General features: G+C 69.4%; 3 protein-coding genes across 5 annotated transcripts; 1 reads left to right on the top strand and 2 right to left on the bottom strand.

Annotated features, from left to right (window-relative positions):
* Nucleotides 1–63: 63 nt before the first annotated feature.
* Nucleotides 64–744, bottom strand: OST4 (oligosaccharyltransferase complex subunit 4, non-catalytic). The gene is made up of 2 exons (XM_040598931.1): nucleotides 613–744; nucleotides 64–351 (listed from the first exon to the last, which is right to left on the bottom strand). Exon 2 carries the CDS (start codon nucleotides 348–350, stop codon nucleotides 237–239), a length of 114 nt encoding a protein of 37 aa, XP_040454865.1. The 5' UTR covers nucleotide 351; nucleotides 613–744; the 3' UTR covers nucleotides 64–236.
* Nucleotides 745–2,920: 2,176 nt separating this feature from the next.
* Nucleotides 2,921–10,727, top strand: EMILIN1 (elastin microfibril interfacer 1). Its single transcript, XM_040599368.1, is given in 10 exon segments — nucleotides 2,921–3,321; nucleotides 5,922–6,047; nucleotides 6,741–6,949; nucleotides 7,032–8,188; nucleotides 8,190–8,216; nucleotides 8,259–8,859; nucleotides 9,269–9,376; nucleotides 9,497–9,514; nucleotides 9,797–9,931; nucleotides 10,177–10,727. Coding segments are annotated over 10 exon segments (2,886 nt in total). The 5' UTR covers nucleotides 2,921–3,148; the 3' UTR covers nucleotides 10,509–10,727.
* A 53-nt stretch (nucleotides 10,728–10,780) lies between these two features.
* Nucleotides 10,781–16,873, bottom strand: LOC121090699 (cGMP-dependent protein kinase 1-like). Of its 3 annotated transcripts, XM_040599428.1 has the most exons (21): nucleotides 16,771–16,858; nucleotides 16,462–16,536; nucleotides 16,043–16,242; nucleotides 15,813–15,979; nucleotides 15,441–15,554; nucleotides 15,266–15,371; nucleotides 14,651–14,714; nucleotides 14,406–14,483; nucleotides 14,224–14,312; nucleotides 13,994–14,059; nucleotides 13,863–13,910; nucleotides 13,198–13,242; nucleotides 12,567–12,705; nucleotides 12,332–12,462; nucleotides 12,158–12,247; nucleotides 11,927–12,068; nucleotides 11,670–11,833; nucleotides 11,484–11,600; nucleotides 11,250–11,312; nucleotides 11,104–11,179; nucleotides 10,781–11,029 (listed from the first exon to the last, which is right to left on the bottom strand). In XM_040599428.1, the coding sequence occupies exons 3-21, from the start codon at nucleotides 16,213–16,215 to the stop codon at nucleotides 10,943–10,945; spliced, it is 1,959 nt and encodes a 652-aa protein (XP_040455362.1). In that variant the 5' UTR covers nucleotides 16,216–16,242; nucleotides 16,462–16,536; nucleotides 16,771–16,858; the 3' UTR covers nucleotides 10,781–10,942. The 3 variants fall into 3 exon arrangements, with proteins under 3 accessions (XP_040455362.1, XP_040455361.1, XP_040455363.1); XM_040599427.1 differs by lacking the exon at nucleotides 16,462–16,536 and having other exon boundaries at nucleotides 16,771–16,873; XM_040599429.1 differs by lacking the exon at nucleotides 16,462–16,536 and having other exon boundaries at nucleotides 16,789–16,796.
* Between the last annotated feature and the right edge of the window lie 218 nt (nucleotides 16,874–17,091).

Here is a 17,091-nt window from a genome sequence, read left to right as displayed (position 1 = left end):
CCCCCGGGCAGCCCCGCTCCTCCCCGCGGGACCGGCGGAGGGACACGGCACGGGTGGGAGACATTTTTACATCACACGATTTTGTCTTGTATTATGGTGTTTCCGTTAAACTTTGTTTTAAAGAAGTGCGGCCTCCTGCCTCTGTGCGGCACCATGGTGGGCACTGCAGCGTGACGGGCACCGGGCCAGGCTCTGCCCCGCCATGGCGCGACGGGAGGGTGCCGGTGTGGGTCGCCTCACTCCTGCTTCTTGGGGTTGTTGACGGCAACGTAGTGGTAGAGGACGACGAGGAGGAAGAGCGAGACGCCCAGCATGTTGGCAAAGATGGCGAGCTGCACGTCCGTGATCATCCTGCCGGAGGGACGCGCTGCCAGCCTGGTGGGGACCCCAGCGGGGACACCGGGACCCCCTCCCGGCCGGGACAGACCCCTCGGGCCGCGATCCCTCAGGACCTACTTCCGGTTGTGACAGACCCTCCGGGCCGGGACCCCCCCCCCAATCCCCCTCCCGGCTGTGACAGCCCCAACCCCGGGCCGGGATCCCCCAGTCCCCATCCCGACCGAGACCCCTCCCGACTGCGCCCACCCACACACCCCCGCCCCCCACGCTCACGCGCTGCCGGTGCCGCCGCCACCGCCGCCACGTCTCCCTGCGCCGCGCGCGACTTCCGGCCGCTGTGCACGACGGGAAGGGCGGGGCCGAGCGGAGGGAGGTGACGTCACGGCCCGGTGCCGGCCACACCGTGACATCACGGCTGCCGGCCCCCGGCCAGGCGCCGGCCCCGGGGCTTTCTCACCCCGGCGCGCGGTGACCCCGCCCCGCAATGACGTCACGGCTCCTGGCCCAGGGCCGCTGTTACGTCATGGCCTGGCTCACACCCGAGTCCCACGGCAGGGGGCGGGGCTGTCGGGGTGGGGGTGGGGCTCTGCCGGCCCCGGGAAAAGAGCCGGTGCCCACCCCATCCCCCGCTCGGGACCTGCTGTCCAGCCCCCGCCGGCGGCCGCAGCCCGAAGCCGCCCGGGGGGGAGCGATCCCGGGGAGCCCCAAGCGGGAGGCCCGGGCCCGGGCCCGGCTCCTTACAAGGCCGGGCCTCGGCGGGGGCGGGGCCGGGGCTAATTATAGCTGCTGGGAGGAGTACCGGGGCGTGCGGGGCTGGTAGGGTCCGGGATGCGCCGTAATGTGCCCCGCTGGGCTGAGCCGGGCGGGCGGGCCGGGCCGGGTTGCTGCTGCTGCAGGACGGCCCCAGCCCAGGGGCCAGCAGCGAGCCCTCCCTGGGGTCCCGCCCCGCGCCCCCGGCCGCGCCGGGCACAGAGGTCGGTCCCCCGGGGACGAGGCCCCCGGCCCCTCGGCTCCCCAGTGCCCCCCGGCCCCTCCGGCCCCTCCTGCCTGAGCCGTGGGGCCCCGGCGCTGCCTGGCGTCCCGCGGGACACGGCACGGCCAGTGCCACCTCCTGCACGGGCCCGGGGCTGCCCCACCGCCCGGCCCCCACAGCCTCCTCACAGCCCCCCGTAGCCCCCCCAGCCCCTGAGAGCGCAGAGGGGGCGGCGGCGGCCCCCCTGGGGTCAGTCGTGGCTGGGTGCCTGGCCCAGCACAGCCGCGGTCCCCGAGGCCCCATCCCCCACTCCCTCCCCTCCCCCGCCCAGCTGCCGGCAGCTGTTTGTGCTCAACGCGCCCTGGATGAGCCCCAGAGAGCGACGGGTTCCCGCAGTGCCGCGCCAGCCCGTGACGTCATCCAGGGCCGGGGCCAAGGTGTGATGTCACCGGGAGACTCTTACATCACTGCGTGATCTGGGGAAGCCGTGGTGTCACCACAGGCCTGGAGCAGTGGCAGGGTGTCACCGCTTGGTCCCTGCTGGGTCCCCCTGCTCCTGCAACCCTGGTGAGCCCCCCGTACCCCCCAGTGCAGTGCCAATGGTGTCAGGGTGGGGCTGGAGCTGTGGGGCTGTGCCTGGCTCCACACTAGCACCTACTGTGGGGTGCTGGTGCTGCCATGGGGATGTGGCACTGGTGGAATGTCAGGGACATGGCTGGATCGGGCTATGGGCAGGGACACACTCTGGCTGCACCCACCCAGTGCTGGGGGCTGCCCCACCAGCAGCACCGGCTCACCCCAGGGAGCCTCAAGCTGGGGAATGGTGAGTACAGCCACTAGCTGGCCTGTGGCAGAGGGTGCACAGGGGTGACACATGCTGTGGGTGGATGAGGAGCAGGATGCTGTGCAAAGAACCAGGTGCCACACAAGACTGTGGTGGTGCAAGGCATGGAGTGCCATGCAAGACCGTGGCAGTGGTGGTTGTGGGGTGCCATGTGAGGCCATGGCAGTGGCTGCAGAGGTGCCAGGTGTAGGGTGCCATGGGAGGCCACAGTGGTGCCAGGCATGGGGTGCCGTGCGCAGCCATGGTGGTACAAGATGCGGGGTGCTGCGCACAGCTGTAGCAATGCAAGGTGTGAGATGCCACACGAAGCCGTGGCGGTGCAAGGCACGCAGTACCATGTGAGGCCGTGGCAGTACAAGGTGTGGGGTGCCATGCAAGGCCATGGCAGTGCAGGGCGTGGAGTGCTGTTCGAGGCTGTGGCAGTGCCAGGGGGGCAGGGTGTTGTGCGAGGCCAGGGTGGTGCAAGGTGTGAGGTGCCACACGAGGCCATGGCAGTGCAGGGCACGGGGTGCCATGCGAGGCCACAGTGATGGCGGGGGGGACCCGTCGCGGTTGCACCAGCCGTGCTGGCTGCCTGCAGCCCTGGCCCCCTGCCCGGCCTCTCTGGCTTCCCCCGTCCCTCCTTCCCGTCCTCGCTGGCGTCCCGGCCTAACGAGAAGCAGATGTGCGAGTGGTGGGGGCCGGCGGGGGCCGCGGTGCCCGGCGGAGGCCGGGGCGCGCCGGGGGCTGTGCGGGCCGGGGAGGGGGCCGCAGCAGGCAGGAAGCAGGGGGCCCCGGGGACCCCGTCGGCGGGCAGTGCCGGGGCGGCTCTGTGGCAGCAAGGGGCTGGCCGAGGGGCGGCCGAGGGGAGGGCAGAGCCGCCGTGCCGAGCCCAGCCGTGCCGAGCCGCGCAGAGCCAGGAGAGACGGAGCCGCGACGGGACGCGCCATGCACTCCTGAGCTGGGCCGTGCCCGCCGAGCCGAGCCGAGCCGTGCCGAGCTGCCCGCCCAGCATGGCCCCCTGGCTCTGGCCGTGCCTGCTGGCCGCCCAGGCCCTGGCTGCCAACTTCCCCCCCAGGTACAGCCTCTACACCGGGGGGGGCGCGCCCCACGGCTCCGTCCAGGCCACGGCCCTGCAGGGCCCAGCTGCGACCCACGGCGGTGCCCGGGCCGCCAGCCGGCACAGGTAGGAGCCGTGACCGCCATGCCGGGCCGGGCCGGGAGGGGACACACGGGCGGCCGGGCACCCACACGTGCCACGTCCCACTGGGGTGATGGGAAGGGGCAGCGGGTCCTGTCCCCGGTGGGTGCTGCCGTGCCGGGGATGGCGGTGGGGGTGTCCCACAACTTGGTGGGGGGCAACCCCCACCCCTTGATGGCCCGCTGTCGCCGGCACAGCCACATGGTGGGTGTGGACGGTGGGCACATGCAGAGGGGCCAGACCCGGGGGCGTACGTGGGGCCGGCACCGGGCACCGGGCACCAGGAGGGGCTCGGGCCAGGGGCACAGAGCCCAGGCTCCCCGCAGGGATGGCTCTGGGTGTGCTGGGCTCAGCGCGGCTGGTGCCGGGGATCCCAGGGCTGCTCTGGCCCCAGCATCCCCCGGCCCGCGCTGTGCAGTGCAGGGCCACCACTGTCGGGGAGGGGGCGAGGGGCCCGGACCCACCCTGTCCCTGTCCCCACCTCTGCCGGTGCCATGCCGGTGGCTGGGGACAGGCAGCGTGGGGTTGGTGTGGGGCAGCTGGTGCCGGTGGGTGGGGGAGCTTGGGGGACTGCTGGGCTGGGGGTGGCCCCACACCCCTGGGTTGGGGGTCACACTCTCGCCGTGGCCACATCAGTGCCACAGCAGCGTGGCCATGCACAGTGGAGCTGCCTCGGCACAGCCACCGCCGTTGCCTGCCCTATCCCTGCCCCAATGCCAGCACCGTGGCAGCCCCACTGCAGTCCCACTGCAGTCCCGGGTAGTGTGGCAGGACCTGGCTGCTGTCATGGGGCTGCCTGGAAAGGGGGGATGTGGGGTAGGCACCCCCAGCCCAGCCCCACATCGCCGTAGCAGGGCACAGATGTGGCTGAGCATTTACCTGTGGCTTTGGGGGCACAGTGGGGTTTCCCCACACGTGGGGGGTGCAGTGACCAATCCTTATAGCTTGGGGGGCACAGTGGCCCCTCCCTGTGCTCAGAGCAGGCATGGGGGGCCATCCTCATGCCCTGCCCTTTCAGGAGGGCTTTCATCCCATCCTGTCCCCATCCCGTATTACACATCTCATGTCCCATATCCCCGTCCCATCTCATCCCTGGAATGTGGGCATCCCCAGTCCTGGGCAGTGGGACCCTGGGGCCGTCTGGGGGTCCCACAGGTGTGGGGTTAGGAGGCACAGTGGGGAAGGGAAGAGAAGGGAAGGGAAGGAGGGAGGGAGGCGAGTGGGGGCCATGGTCGGCGCAGGAATTCCCGGCGGCCCCCGGGGAGGAGCTGGAATCCAGCCGCGGCCTGAGGGGAACCAGCCGGAGTCTGACGGGAACGGCCGCAGCCCCACAGGCCCCCACCGCAACCCCCCAGCTCCCACCGCACCCCCCCAGCTCCCACCACAAGGTCTGAGGGGCCTGGGAGGCCGCTCCTTATGGGACTGCCTGAGGGGCTGCTCTGTGTGGGGCTGGGGGCTCTGGGTTCGGGGCTGGGCTTCAGGCTCCGGGCATAGACCATATAAGGCTGTGCCAGGGTCCTTGCAGTCTGCAGGGCCATGCTGGGGTCCCGAGCCATGGGGCTGGGGTCCTTGCAGCCTGTGGGGCCAGGCTGGGGTCCCGAGCCATGGGTCTGGGGTCCTTGCAGCCTGCGGGGCCAGGCTGGGGTCCTGAGCCATGAGGCTGGGGTCCGTGCAGCTTGCGATGCCGGGTTGGGGTCCCGAGCCACAGGGCTGGGGTCTTTGCAGCTTGCGATGCTGGGCTGGGGTCCTGTGCCATGGGGGTGGGGTCCCTGCAGGCTGTGGGGCCGGGCTAGGGTCCCATGCCATAGGGCTGGGGTCCCTTCAGCCTGTGGGGCTGGGTTGGGGTCCTGTGCCATGCCATGGGGTTTGCACCTGGCTGGGAGCTGTGAGGCCCCATGGCTGGTCCTGCAGGCCTCTGGGCAGCCTGGGTTCCTGCACCCCAGTGTGGGGGGCTGGGGGAGCAGTGCCCCCGTGCCATTGCTTTGCTCAGGGGGACAGTTGATCCCCTGTTGTATACTCCAGGTTGGGGGGCACAATAGCTGTGGGGTGGCTGAGCCCCCCCCAGTGGGTGACTGTCCCATCTGCCCCTGCCCCACCAGTGCAGAAAGGACCAGGGACATGTGGGGCAGCTATGTGGCAGGACAAGGGGTGCCCATCCCCAGGACAAACTGTGTGGGGCCCCACAGCATGGCATGAGGGGGTGTCTAGCACACCAAATCCTGTCTGGCTGCCCCAAACCCCACAAACAGAGCCCCCAGCCCCACAGGGCTCCCCAGTCGCTGCCCCATGGCTGGGGGGCCACGGCTGCTCCTGCAGTGCCACCGGCCCCAGCAAGAGCTTGGCGCAGAGCCCTGGTGCTACAGGCTGCTGGGCAGAGCAGGGATGAAAGGGCTCCAGCATGGGGCAGGATCCGGCCCATTAACCCCACAGCACTGGGCCGTGACGGCTGCTACCGGTGGGGCCGGCAGGGCGAGTGTGGGGGTGTGCAGAGGTGGGGGGGGCCTGGTGTGTGCCAAGATGATGCCTGGTGCGTGTGGGGGGATGCCCAGTGTGTGCCGGCCAGGCGCTCTGACTCCTTCCCACAGGAATTGGTGTGCCTACGTGGTGACGCGCAGCGTGAGCTGCGTGGTGGAGGATGGCGTCGAGAGCTTCGTGAAGCCGGACTACCAGCCCTGTGGCTGGGGGCAGCTCCAGTGCCCCCGCGTCCTGGCGTGAGTGGGGCTGGGGCTGGGGGAGCTCCGTGGGCTGGGGGGGCTCGGAGCAGAGCCGTGTTGGTGGTGGCCCCACCACCCCTGCTGCCGCAGCTGCTGCTGGTGTTTATCCACCCCGCGGTCATGTTTACTTTTTCGCAAGAGCCCAGCAGCCTCAAGCAGTGCTGGTTGGGTGACTGGCCCCTGTCCCTGCCTGGCCAGCAGCCCCCCCACAAGGTGTGTGCCAGGACCCCTGGCACACCCCGCGCTGAGGGCAAGTCGGCAAGCTGGCAGCTCGGTGGCAGGGCCAGCAGCATGGGGTGATGGCAGTGGCAGGGTGGCAGGGGCAGCCCCCCACCCCCAGCTGCCGGCAGCTGAGCAAGAGGCTGGGTGCAGGCAAGGGCCTGGCTGTACCACCGGGACCAGACCACAGCCTGTGTTTGGTTTTGCTCCCACCTCGCCAGCTGCCCAGTCCCGAGCTGCTGCCTTACGCCCCTGTGCGCACGGTGCCACCTCCGACACCGGCACCCTGGCAGGCAGCGGGGTGCTGGCAGGCATGGGGGACCGAGTGCAGGCAGGGCTTTGCCGCAGGACCAGCCCTGCTCCCCACACCCAGGACCTCCCCCCCCAGTGCCCCTCTTGCCAGCCCACACTGCGCAGCTGGGGGCTTTTCATCAGCCCCCGCCGCTGCGGCAGGGTCTCCTGTGCCCGCAGGTACCGCAGCTTCCTGCGGCCCCGCTACAAGGTGTCCCAGAGGACAGTGTCGGAGCTGGCCTGGCGCTGCTGCCAGGGCTACTCGGGCGAGGACTGCACTGAGGGGCCGGGGCCGGCATCCCTGCTGCCCACCAGTCGTCCCCGACCCCGGCCCAGCCGCCCCACGCTTTCTGGCTTCGGCAACCCCCTCAGTGGCCTGGGGGGCGAAGGTAGTGCTGGCAGGTGGGGGGGATGCACCAGCGGGATGGTCCCGGCGCAGTCATGACCGTGAATGATGCGGTACGGTGGCAGGTGGTGTGGATGCGGAGAAGGTGCGGCAGCTGGAGGAGCAGGTGCGGCAGCTGAGCGAGCAGGTGGAGGAACTGCGGGCCAGGCAGGAGCTACCGCCGGAGCAGCCACACCGGGCAGCGGGTGGCAGTCCCGAGGGCGAGCAGCCGGCTGATGCAGCCGCCCCAGCTGAAGTGCGGGAGGCCCTGAGCCATGTCCAGCGGCGGCTGGAGGAGCTGGAGAGCCGCCTGCATCGCCAGGAGAGCGGCCGGGAGGGTCCAGTGTCGGTGGCATCAGGGGACCCGGGGACAGCCACGGCACTGCGTGAGCTGGAGCAACGGCTGCAGGAGACCTGCGCTGCCTGCGCAGCCGGCACTGAGGGGCTGCGGCGGCAGGCAGCGGAGGACCGGGAGCGCATGCGGGCGCTGGAGAAGCTGGTGGGCTCAGTGGACCAGCGCAACCGGGAGGCGGTGGAGACGGTGCAGCGGCACATCAGCAGCCTGAGCAGCCGCCTGGCACCCGCTGCTGCCCCACCAGACGATCTGCACCGGCGCCTGGCCGAGCTGGAGCGGCGCCTGGAGGGGCTGCCCTCAGCCGTAGCGGGGTCTGGCGGGCAGGGACCAGTGCTGGCCCGGCGGCTGGCAGAACTGGAGGGGCGACTGAATGCCTCGTGGGCTGGCCCATGGCCCCCTGAGCTGGACAGGTGGCAGAGCGGGCTGCCGGCACGCCTGGCCAACCTGAGCCGGGCGGTAGAAGGGCTGGTGGTGAGCGGGGCACAGCACGGTGCCCGCCTGGCTGAGCTGGAGGGGCTGCTGGCCCGCTGCGGCTGGCCCTGCCCGGCACCCCCAGAGCTGACAGCGCGTGGCCAGGATGGGCAGCTCGGCCTCCTCCTCCAACAGCTGGAGCGGCGGCTGCAGGACACTGAGGGGCAGCTCCAGGCCCTGGGGGCCAGCAGGGTTGGGCTGGGCGGGACTCTGCAGGGGCTGCGGGCAGAGTGGGGGGAGCTGCGGGAGCTGCTGGGGGCACAGGGGGAGGCACTGGGGCAGCTGGCGGGGCGGCTGGGGCAGCTGGAGGCAGGGGGGGCCCTGGCAGAGGAGCTGGCAGAGCTCCGCAACCGGACGGGGCTGCTGGAGGCCAAGCCGGGGGGGCCAAGCCCCTGCCCCCCACCCTGCTCCCCACTGCCCGCCCCATGAGCTGGAGCAGCTGCGGGCCGAGGTGGATGCCTGTGCCGCTGCCTGCCGCCTGCCCGAGCCTGGCCCCACCGTGCCAGAGGCGGAAGCAGAGGTGCCACTGGAGGGGTTCAGTGTCTTCGGGGGCACCTCACCCTCGGAGCTGCGAGCGCTGCGGGGTGAGCTGGTGGCAGCACTGCTTTCCCTCGGTGGGATCAACAGCACAGTGCAGGAGCTGCAGGATTCTCTGGACCAGCAGGATGCCCGGCAGCGTGAGCTGGACGCCATCATTGACCGCATCGTGGCTGAGCTGGACCAGGCAGCGGCGGTGGCAGCAGCACGGCAGGCCGAGAGCGAGGAACGGCTGGAAGGGCTGGTGCGGGAGCTGGTGCGGACCAGGGGCTGCCCAGCCGGCCTGGAACCACGGCTGGCCAAGCTGGAGGGAGTCTGCGAGCAGCTGGAGGCTGTGGCGGGCGGGCTGCGGGGCGTCCGTGAGGGTCTGGGCCGGCACGTAGCAGGGCTATGGGGTGCAGTGCGGGAGCTGAACGGCACGGCCCGTGCCCAGGACGCGCTGCTGGAGAAGGCGCTGCAGGCCCAGCTCCCACGTCGGCTCAGTGCCCTCAACGCCAGCCTGCAGCACCTGCGCGGGGAGCTGCTCCACCTGAGCCAGAGGGACCTCGCTGGTGCGCGGGGCACGAGGGCGCTGGGGGGCATGGGGTGGTGGGGACTATGCTTGGGGACATGGGGCAGCAGGGAATGGGAAGACGGGGTTGCCAGTGAGCGAGGCAGTTGGGGGGCATGGCTGGGTGGGTATGGGGGTGCGGGGTGGGGGAATGGCAGGTCTACAGGAGGCTGCGGGCTGTGGGGCTGGGGTGTGGAGACGTGGGCCTCAAGGTGTGGGGACATGGGGACATAAGTTTTGGGGGCTCAAGCCATGAGGAATGGGGACACAAACCGTGGGGACAGCGGGGGTCAAGGTGTGGGGACACAGGGCTGTGGGGACGTAAACCACGGGGATCCGGAGCTCCAGGCGTGGGGATGTGGAGTGAGGGTTGTGGGGCTGGGGTGGCTTTAACCCCATCCTCCCTTCAGGCCCCCCTGGCCCCCCTGGACCCGTTGGCCCCATGGGTGAGATCGGCCCCTCCGGCCCCCCCGGGCCCCCTGGCAAAGATGGCGAACAAGGCCCCCTGGGCCCCCCCGGTAAGGAGCTGCCCCCCGTGCCCTGTCCTTCTTAGCAGGGCAGTGCTGGCATGGCCGGACCGTGCACCCCAGGGGTCCTGCCCCATGCCAGCTCTGCAGCCCTCTCACTTTCCCTTCTAGGGCTGCCAGGAGAGAGAGGTAGGGCTTGGGGGCTGGCGGGGCATGGGGTGCTTGTGGTGGGTGCTGCAGTGGCCATTTGGGGGGTGTCTGGCCTGGGGCAAGGGGGCATGGGAAGGCAGAGGACACTGGATGGGCCAGCCTGGGGTGATGGTCATGGCTGGCTGGGGCAGAGGGACTGGGCACACAGGGGAGGGGACGTGGTCAAGGGGGGGACATGTGGACACAGCAAAGGGGCAGGTATAGGGAGGAGCAGGGGCTATGGCTGCTGGGCCGGGTGCCCTGTCCTGATGCGCTGCCCAGGCACAGTAGGGGAGCCGGGCTCTGTGCCCCACATCGCCTTCTCGGCCACCCTGAGCACCCAGCGCACGGAGCCAGGTACCGTCCCCTTCGACCAGGTTCTGCTCAACGACGGCGGTGCCTATGACCCCGAGACGGGTGAGCGCCCACGGGTGGGGCAGGGTGGGGGCTGTGGGGCAGGAGGGGGATGGTGGAGTGGGATGGCGGCTACATGGTCATGGCCATGGGAAGGGGGGTGCTGGGCCTGTGTGGGGGGGTGCTTTGATGGCTGTGGGACACAGTGGGGGAACACCAGGGGGTGCAGAGCCCATTCTGGGGGCACTGGGGGGTCCCTAGGGGCAGGGCGGCTGCTAGCACTGACACCCACCCACCCACTGCCACAGGCACCTTCACGGCACCAGTGAGTGGGCGATACCTGGTGAGCGCAGTGCTGACAGGGCACAAAGGGGAGAAGCTGGAGGCTGTGCTGTCGCGCTCCAACCAGGGCATCGCCCGCCTGGACTCGGCCGGGTTCCAGCCCGAGGGGCTGGAGAAGGAGCCGGTGGCCGCGCTGCAGCCCAGCCCCGGGACACTCGGGGTCTTCAGCCTCCTGCTGCCGTTGGCTGCCGGCGAGACACTCTGCGTGGACCTGGTGTCAGGGCGCCTGGCCCACGCGCCTGACGAGCCCCTCACCGTCTTCAGTGGGGCCCTGCTGTACGACACCGAGGAGCCCTAGAGCCGCTGGACCCTCAGACCAGCCCCCTGGCATGGGGCTGCCAGCCAGCCGGGGGCACAGCCAGGCCGGGGGGTCCCCACACCCCGGCGGGATCCCCCCACCCGTCCTGTTATTTATCAGCACCCCCCCAACCCCTCAATCCCCTGCCACCACATGCCCTCACCCCACATCACTGCCCCCTAGACCGTCACACCACCCCACCACCCCCGGCCCCCCCACTGCCCCCCACAAAATAAAGACGCGGCACCGGGTTTTGTACCCGCGGTTCCAGCTCCTTCCTGCGCCTGGTGGCAGCACCACGATTTATTGTCCTGGGGCAGCCCCCCCCAGCCCTGAGAGAGCACAAGGCCACAGGGCAGCCCCCAGCATCACCCTGGCCTGGGGCTGTGGTGGGGAGGGGGCACAGCCAGCCCAGCCCGGGGGTCCTGCTGCCATCAGAAATCCTCATCCCAGCCCGAGAACTCATCCTCTGCTGGTGTCCAGTCGGTGGAGAAACGCTTGAAGTTGGCATAGGGCGGTCCCTGGGGTGGGGGATGGGGTCAGAGCCGGCTCCTCCTGCCCCCTGGACCCCAGCCCCATGACCTCCCCAGCTTACCTCCTTGATGAGCTGCCGGGTGGGTGCCTCCAGCTGCCGCAGCGCAAGCTTCCTCCACTTCAGGGCCCCAAACCACCTGGGGGGGTGGTGTGTATGCTGCAGGAGGGGACAAGGGGGGCCCCCACCCGTGCACCCGTTCCCCTCACCTGTGCTTCTTGATGCCACGGATGCCACTGGCCGTGTTCCCTAGGCGCTGCCCCGGACGGCGCCTGCAAGGGGATAGTGTGGGACAGGGCAGGGGGGGCACCCCTCCCCAGCACCCCCACAGGGTGCACTGATGCATCCACAGCACTTGAGTGCCTTGTTCCTGCTTGGGACACCCCCTGCCCCCTGTATCTGCCTGGGCTGTGGCAGGACCCCGCGGTGGGTGCCCTGTGCACCTGCAGAGCTTGCTGATGAGGGAGCAGGCAGCCTCGCTGAGGAAGGCAGGGAAGGAGAAGATGCCATCCAGGATGCGGCTGTAGATCTGCTGGGGGTCAGCGCTGTGGAAGGGGGGCCTGCAGGGCAGGGGCAGGTGGAGCCTCGCTGCAGTGGGGGCTTATCTGGCCCCAGGGGCGCACACTCACCTGCCCACCAGCAGCTCAAAGGCAAGGATGCCCAGCATCCAGAAGTCAACAGCGAAGTCGTGACCCTCCTGGCGCAGCATCTCAGGAGCCAGGTACTCGGGGGTCCCACAGAAGGAGTAGGTTTTCTCCCCCCGTCCCAGCTCCTTGGCAAAGCCAAAGTCGACCTGCAGGCACCAGTGCTATCAGCCAGCACAGCCCACCCTGCCAGCCCTCCCCAGGCGCCGGTGCTGGCGCTGCCAGGATGTCCGCTCTGGTACCAGCTTGATGTAGCCACGCTGGTCCAGCATGAGGTTCTCAGGCTTCAGGTCACGGTAGATGATGCCACGGCCGTGCAGGTACTCAAGACCCTCAACAACACAGGCGCAGCAGAACACAGCCAACGGCTCCTCAAAGCAGCGCCTGCATGTCAGGGACCAGCAGTTGTGTGGCACAGCACGGCATGGCATAGCATGGCATGGCACAGCCATGTGCTCATCCCAGCCCCGTACATCTCACGCAGCTTGGTCCACAGCTCACCGCCCTGGCAGAACTCCAGCAGCAGGTAGATGTACTGCCTGTCCCGGAAGGTGCCAAAAAAACTGCCACCGGAGAGGGGTTGGTGGGACCTTGGCACAGCTGGTGGCCTCAATGTCCCCGCCAGTGCCCACAGCCCCCTCTCTCACCCCACGATGAAGGGGCTGCGGCTGCCTGCCAGCACCCGCCGCTCCGTGCGGACATGCTCCTGCTGCTGTGTCCGCACCACCCAGTCCTTGCGGATCCGCTTCAGTGCAAAGAGCCGCTCCCGGTACTGGACCTGGGCATGGGTAGCCATGGGCACTCCGATGGGCACCACCGGTTGCAACAGGACGGGGCTGGGTGGCAGGAGCCAGGGCAGAGGGTGCAGGGTCTGGCTCTCACCAGCTCAACCCTGCCAAAGCCACCAGTGCCCAGGATGATGTGCTGGCCCTGCCACTGCCCCTCCTTGTAGCGCACAGCCACCAGGTCCTCCAGTCGCGCTGGTGTTGGGGGCTGCCACAGGCTTGGAGACCCCAATTCCCTGTGGGTGCGAACCATGGCCCTGCATCACCCGCACCAGCCCGGGGGTCCTGCTGACCCCCAAGCCTTGCCAGGACCCCCCCGCTGCTCTCCAGAGATTGCGCTGGGTCAGACCCTGGGGTCCCCAGGGCCATCAGGCTGGGCCATGGGGACACTGCCACACCCAGAGCCATCCCAGGGACCCTGTGTCACCCAGCCAGACCCCAGGGACCCCAGCACAGAGCAGAGCCCTGGCTGACTTGCTGCTGTCTGCCCTGTCAACTGCCCACCCATGTCCTTGCCCTGAGATCAGGAAGACCCATACCAGGGCAGCGTGGCCCTGTCCCCATCCCCATTCCATCCTGATCCCTTTCCCATCCCCATCCCACCTCCACCCCATCCTCATCCCAATTCCTTCCCTATCCCCATCCCTATCCCCAGGCCATCCCCGTTGCAGCCCCATCCCCATCCCTAGCACATCCCCAGACCCAGCCCAGACCCATCCTGCACTCACTTTCCAGGATCCTCTGGGGCCGGTACTTCTGGCTCAGTCGTGTTCCTGCAGTGGGAAGGAGGCGAGCCGGGGTGGGGCGGTGGGGGGGGAGTGGGCAGTGGGGCAGCCCTTGCTCAGCCCTGCTCCCCACCACAGCCCTCCCCATGGCCCCCCAGACCCAGGGTGTGGGGGGGAGCAGAGACCCTAATCCATGTGCAGGACCAGAACGGAGCCACCTTGGCTGGGGGGTCCACGGTGGGGCCATCGTGTGTGGGGCCACGATGGGGCGAGCTGTGGGGCTGGGTGGCAGTGGGACAGTGCTCACCACCCAGGGAAGAATCTAGGAGCAACCTGAGGTCACAGCACAGCCCCCGCCCCAACGCCCCCCCCACCCGCACCAGCCGGAAGCTCTGTGCAGGACACCTGCCCTGAGCACCCTGCACCCATTGCCCCCAGATGCCCCCCGGCCCCCCACCTGCAGTGCCCATGCAGCCTGGCCTGACCAAGGACCCACTCTCTGGGGCTTCCTGGGGCTGGGAGCTCCCCCCTGGGTTGGGGGTCCCAGGGGCTGGGGACTGCCTGGGGCTGGGAGTCCCAGAGGGGCTGAGGGCTCCCTGGGGTTGGGGGCTCCCTGAGGTTTGGGGTTCCCTGGGACTGGGGGTCCCGGGGGAGCTGGGGGCACTCACGGCTCTAGGAGCAGCTGGGGGCAGAAGGGGCTGATCTCGAGGAAGTCTCTGTGAAGCAGAGGAAGGGTTGGGAGTCAGTGGGGCCAGGGGGGTCCAGCAGTGCCAGGAGGGGGGGGCATGGGGACACCTACTCTTTGGCCATGGTGACACAGGTGACATGTCCCTGGGCCTGGCATGAGGCTGTGCGGCGGCTGTTCCTGTGCAGAGGGGGGTCAAGGGGGTCACAGGGGGCACTGTAGGGGGGGGGTGCTTAAGGGTGTGGGGGGTGTGCGCATTGGGGGTACAAACGAGGAGGGTCTGTGGGGGGGAGGGGGGGTGCTCCATGGGCAGGTCCATGGTGGGGGGTCAGCAGGGCACGTACCGCAGCAGGGAGAGCTCCCCGAAGTGCTGCCCAGCGCCCAGGACACGGATGAGCCGCTGCCCCCCGCCTGCCTGCTGGCTGACCCGCACCTGCAGCAGCGGGCAGCGGGAGTGGCTGAGTGCCAGCGGGGCCAGGGGGCCAAGAGGGGGCTGGAGGAGCCCAGGTCATGGGTCTGCACCCACCTCACCCCTCAGGATGATGTAGAAGTTCTCCCCCTCATCTCCTTCGTGGATAATGATGTGGCCGGGCGGGAAGGTGCACTGTGGGAAGGGAGTGGAGGGGCTGCTGGGGGCAGGCAGGGGCAGGCAGCCTCCATAGCTGCCCCCAGACCCACCATCCCAGGCACAGCCCAGCAGCCCCAGCCCCCTGCGGGGAGGTGTTCTGAGATCCCCGGGCCCTGGGAGCCCCTGCCTCAGTGCCCACCCACCTCCTCCATGGCATCCAGCAGCTTGCAGAGGTGGCTGTCGGAGAGGTCCTGCAGCCAGTGCACCCTGTGGCAGAGAGGGGCTGGTGGGTGTCCCACGGCCTGCCTGTGCCCTGCCTGCACCTCACCTGGGCCCCACCTGTGCCCTGCCTCCCACCTGCCTGCACCTTGTTTGCAACCTGCCTGTGCTCTTCCTGCACCCTGCCTGCAATCTGTCTGAGCTCCTGCACCACAGAGCCCAGCCCAGGTGGTGGGCAGGGCAGGGCTGGGTAAGGGGATGGAGAGGCAGGGGGCTGCAGGGGGGACAGAGATTGGGATGGGGAGGGGGATGTGGTGGAGGTGGGGCTGGGCATGGGAACAGGGATCAGCTGGGAGCAGGAATTGGGATGAGGATGAGACCAGGCTGGGGCTGGGGATAAGGATGGGGACAGGGATGGTGATAGGGATGTGGCTGAGACGGGGGTGAGGATGATGGTGAGGACAGGGCTGGGACCGGAAGGGGACTCTGCAGGCAAGGGCTGGCAGGAGGGTCCAGCCACCCCTGAGGGGGTCAGGGTGTGGGGCCTGGGGGCGGTGGGTGCTGTGGGGTGGTGTCAGCAGGTGCCAGGCCCCACTCACATCCGCAGGGACCCCAGGAGCTCCACTCGTCTCTGCTTGGCATTGCTGGTGGCGATGGCCCGGTACCGCTGCCTGTCGATGGCCCAGAGGCGCACAGGGCTGAGAGCTGCACAAAAGGGAGTCAGCGGGGTGCTGGGGGGCCGGGGGTGGCATGGGGCCGGGGAGCTCTCCTTACCCCTCACGGTGGCCGTGCGCTTGCAGTGGTAGAGGATGGCAAGCTCGCCAAACACGTCACCTGGTCCCAGCGTGCGGAGCTGCCGGCCCCGCTGGCTCACACTGAGATGCCCCTCTGCACAGACAAGACCCGCAGCATCATGCACACACACACATGTGTGCACACGCATGTGACTGCCCTGCAGCAGGTAGCCTCGCACCCCATGCAAACGGGAGATGCATCCTCCGCAGAGGTGCACACATACACACGGGTGTGCACAGGCACCCGCATGTGCAGCAGCCCAATGCGCACAGGCACACATGGCACACCCACACACGGGCACAGATGGCGGTACACATGTGACCACCATGTGTGCCCATGCCACATTCTCACCTGCCACAATGTACATGGCAGTGCCTTCGGTGTCCTCAGCCAGCACAGTGTCCCCAGGGCCATGCCGGACAGTGGTGAAGCTCTGGGCCAGTGCCTCAGGGCAGCCCTCGCCCAGGCGCCGCAGGAACTCGCTGCGCCCCACCGCCTCCGCGATCAGGCTGAGGTCCCTGGGGATGTGGGTAGGGCAGCACTGGACGCCAGATCCCGGACCCCCAGTTCCCGCTGGCTACCTGTGCGACTTGGGGCTGTTGGGTGCGGCATCACTGGCAAGGGGCTCGGGGATGATGGCCAGAGCCCGGCTGTCCCGCCGGCTGGGGGGCTGCTCCATCACATCCTCCCACGCCATGCTCTGCAGGAAGGTCCTCTCCTCCCGCAGCCGCAGGTCCCGCAGCTTCTCATCCATCCCCACACCACGAATGCTCCCAGTGCCCTGGGGGTGCTGGTGTTTAGGACCACCGTGGCATCATGGCACCAGTCCCTTGGCCCCAGAGCACAGAGGGGGGATGCTACCCAGGGCACAGCCCCACATGGCACAGCCAGGCTCAGCATGGTGCTGCTGGCTTTGGCTCTGCACTGCCTGGCACAGCCCAGCCCAGCGTGGCAAGGGTCACCCAGAACCCAGCAGTGCTGTGCACGGCCCCTGCCGTACCCCAGGCCATGGTGCAGGCAGGAGGGGTCCCCAGTGGGTGTCCTGGCATGGTCTGCCACAGCCCTGCCCGCAGCCCTGCAGCAAAGACAGGTGTGGGCTCCCACGGGCATCGTGCCCAGGCACTCCCTGCACCGTGCAAAGGTTGTGCCGCTGGCACAAGGGAGCCCAGCAGGGCCTCGGCGTGGCTGACAGCACAGCACAGCAGGAGAATGCAGAGACCTGTCCTGTCCCCCCTGGCACCCTGGGCCGTGGCTGCGGCCAGCCCCTGGGGACTCAGCCCTGCTACCCACCCTGCACCCAGCTGCCTACCGCTGCCACCGCTGCTACCGCTGCCACCGCTGCCGTCCCCTCCTAGCTGCACTGCTGCCAGGGCCTGGCCCAGTGACACATTAACCGACACAGCGGCACTCCCACCCAGCACCTGCCGGCCTGCAGCTGCGCCTGCTCACCCCAACCCGCATCCCGTGCTCGAGGAGGAGCTGTGGAGTGGGGCCGGACTCACCCCCAAGTCCCCTGCGGTGACACCGGCTGTTCCTGGCTGGCCAGGGCAGAGTCCAGAGGACCCTAGCCACGTCCTCACCCCCCAGGCAGCCCCCACCCCATAGCACCCCTCGCCCCAGGGCTGCCCCA

Source organism: Falco naumanni, chromosome 6 (genome assembly GCF_017639655.2).
Source record: "Falco naumanni isolate bFalNau1 chromosome 6, bFalNau1.pat, whole genome shotgun sequence".
Lineage (NCBI taxonomy): Eukaryota > Metazoa > Chordata > Aves > Falconiformes > Falconidae > Falco > Falco naumanni.
Note: the sequence above shows the minus strand (reverse complement) of the source record. Positions and strands in the feature narration are given on the sequence as shown.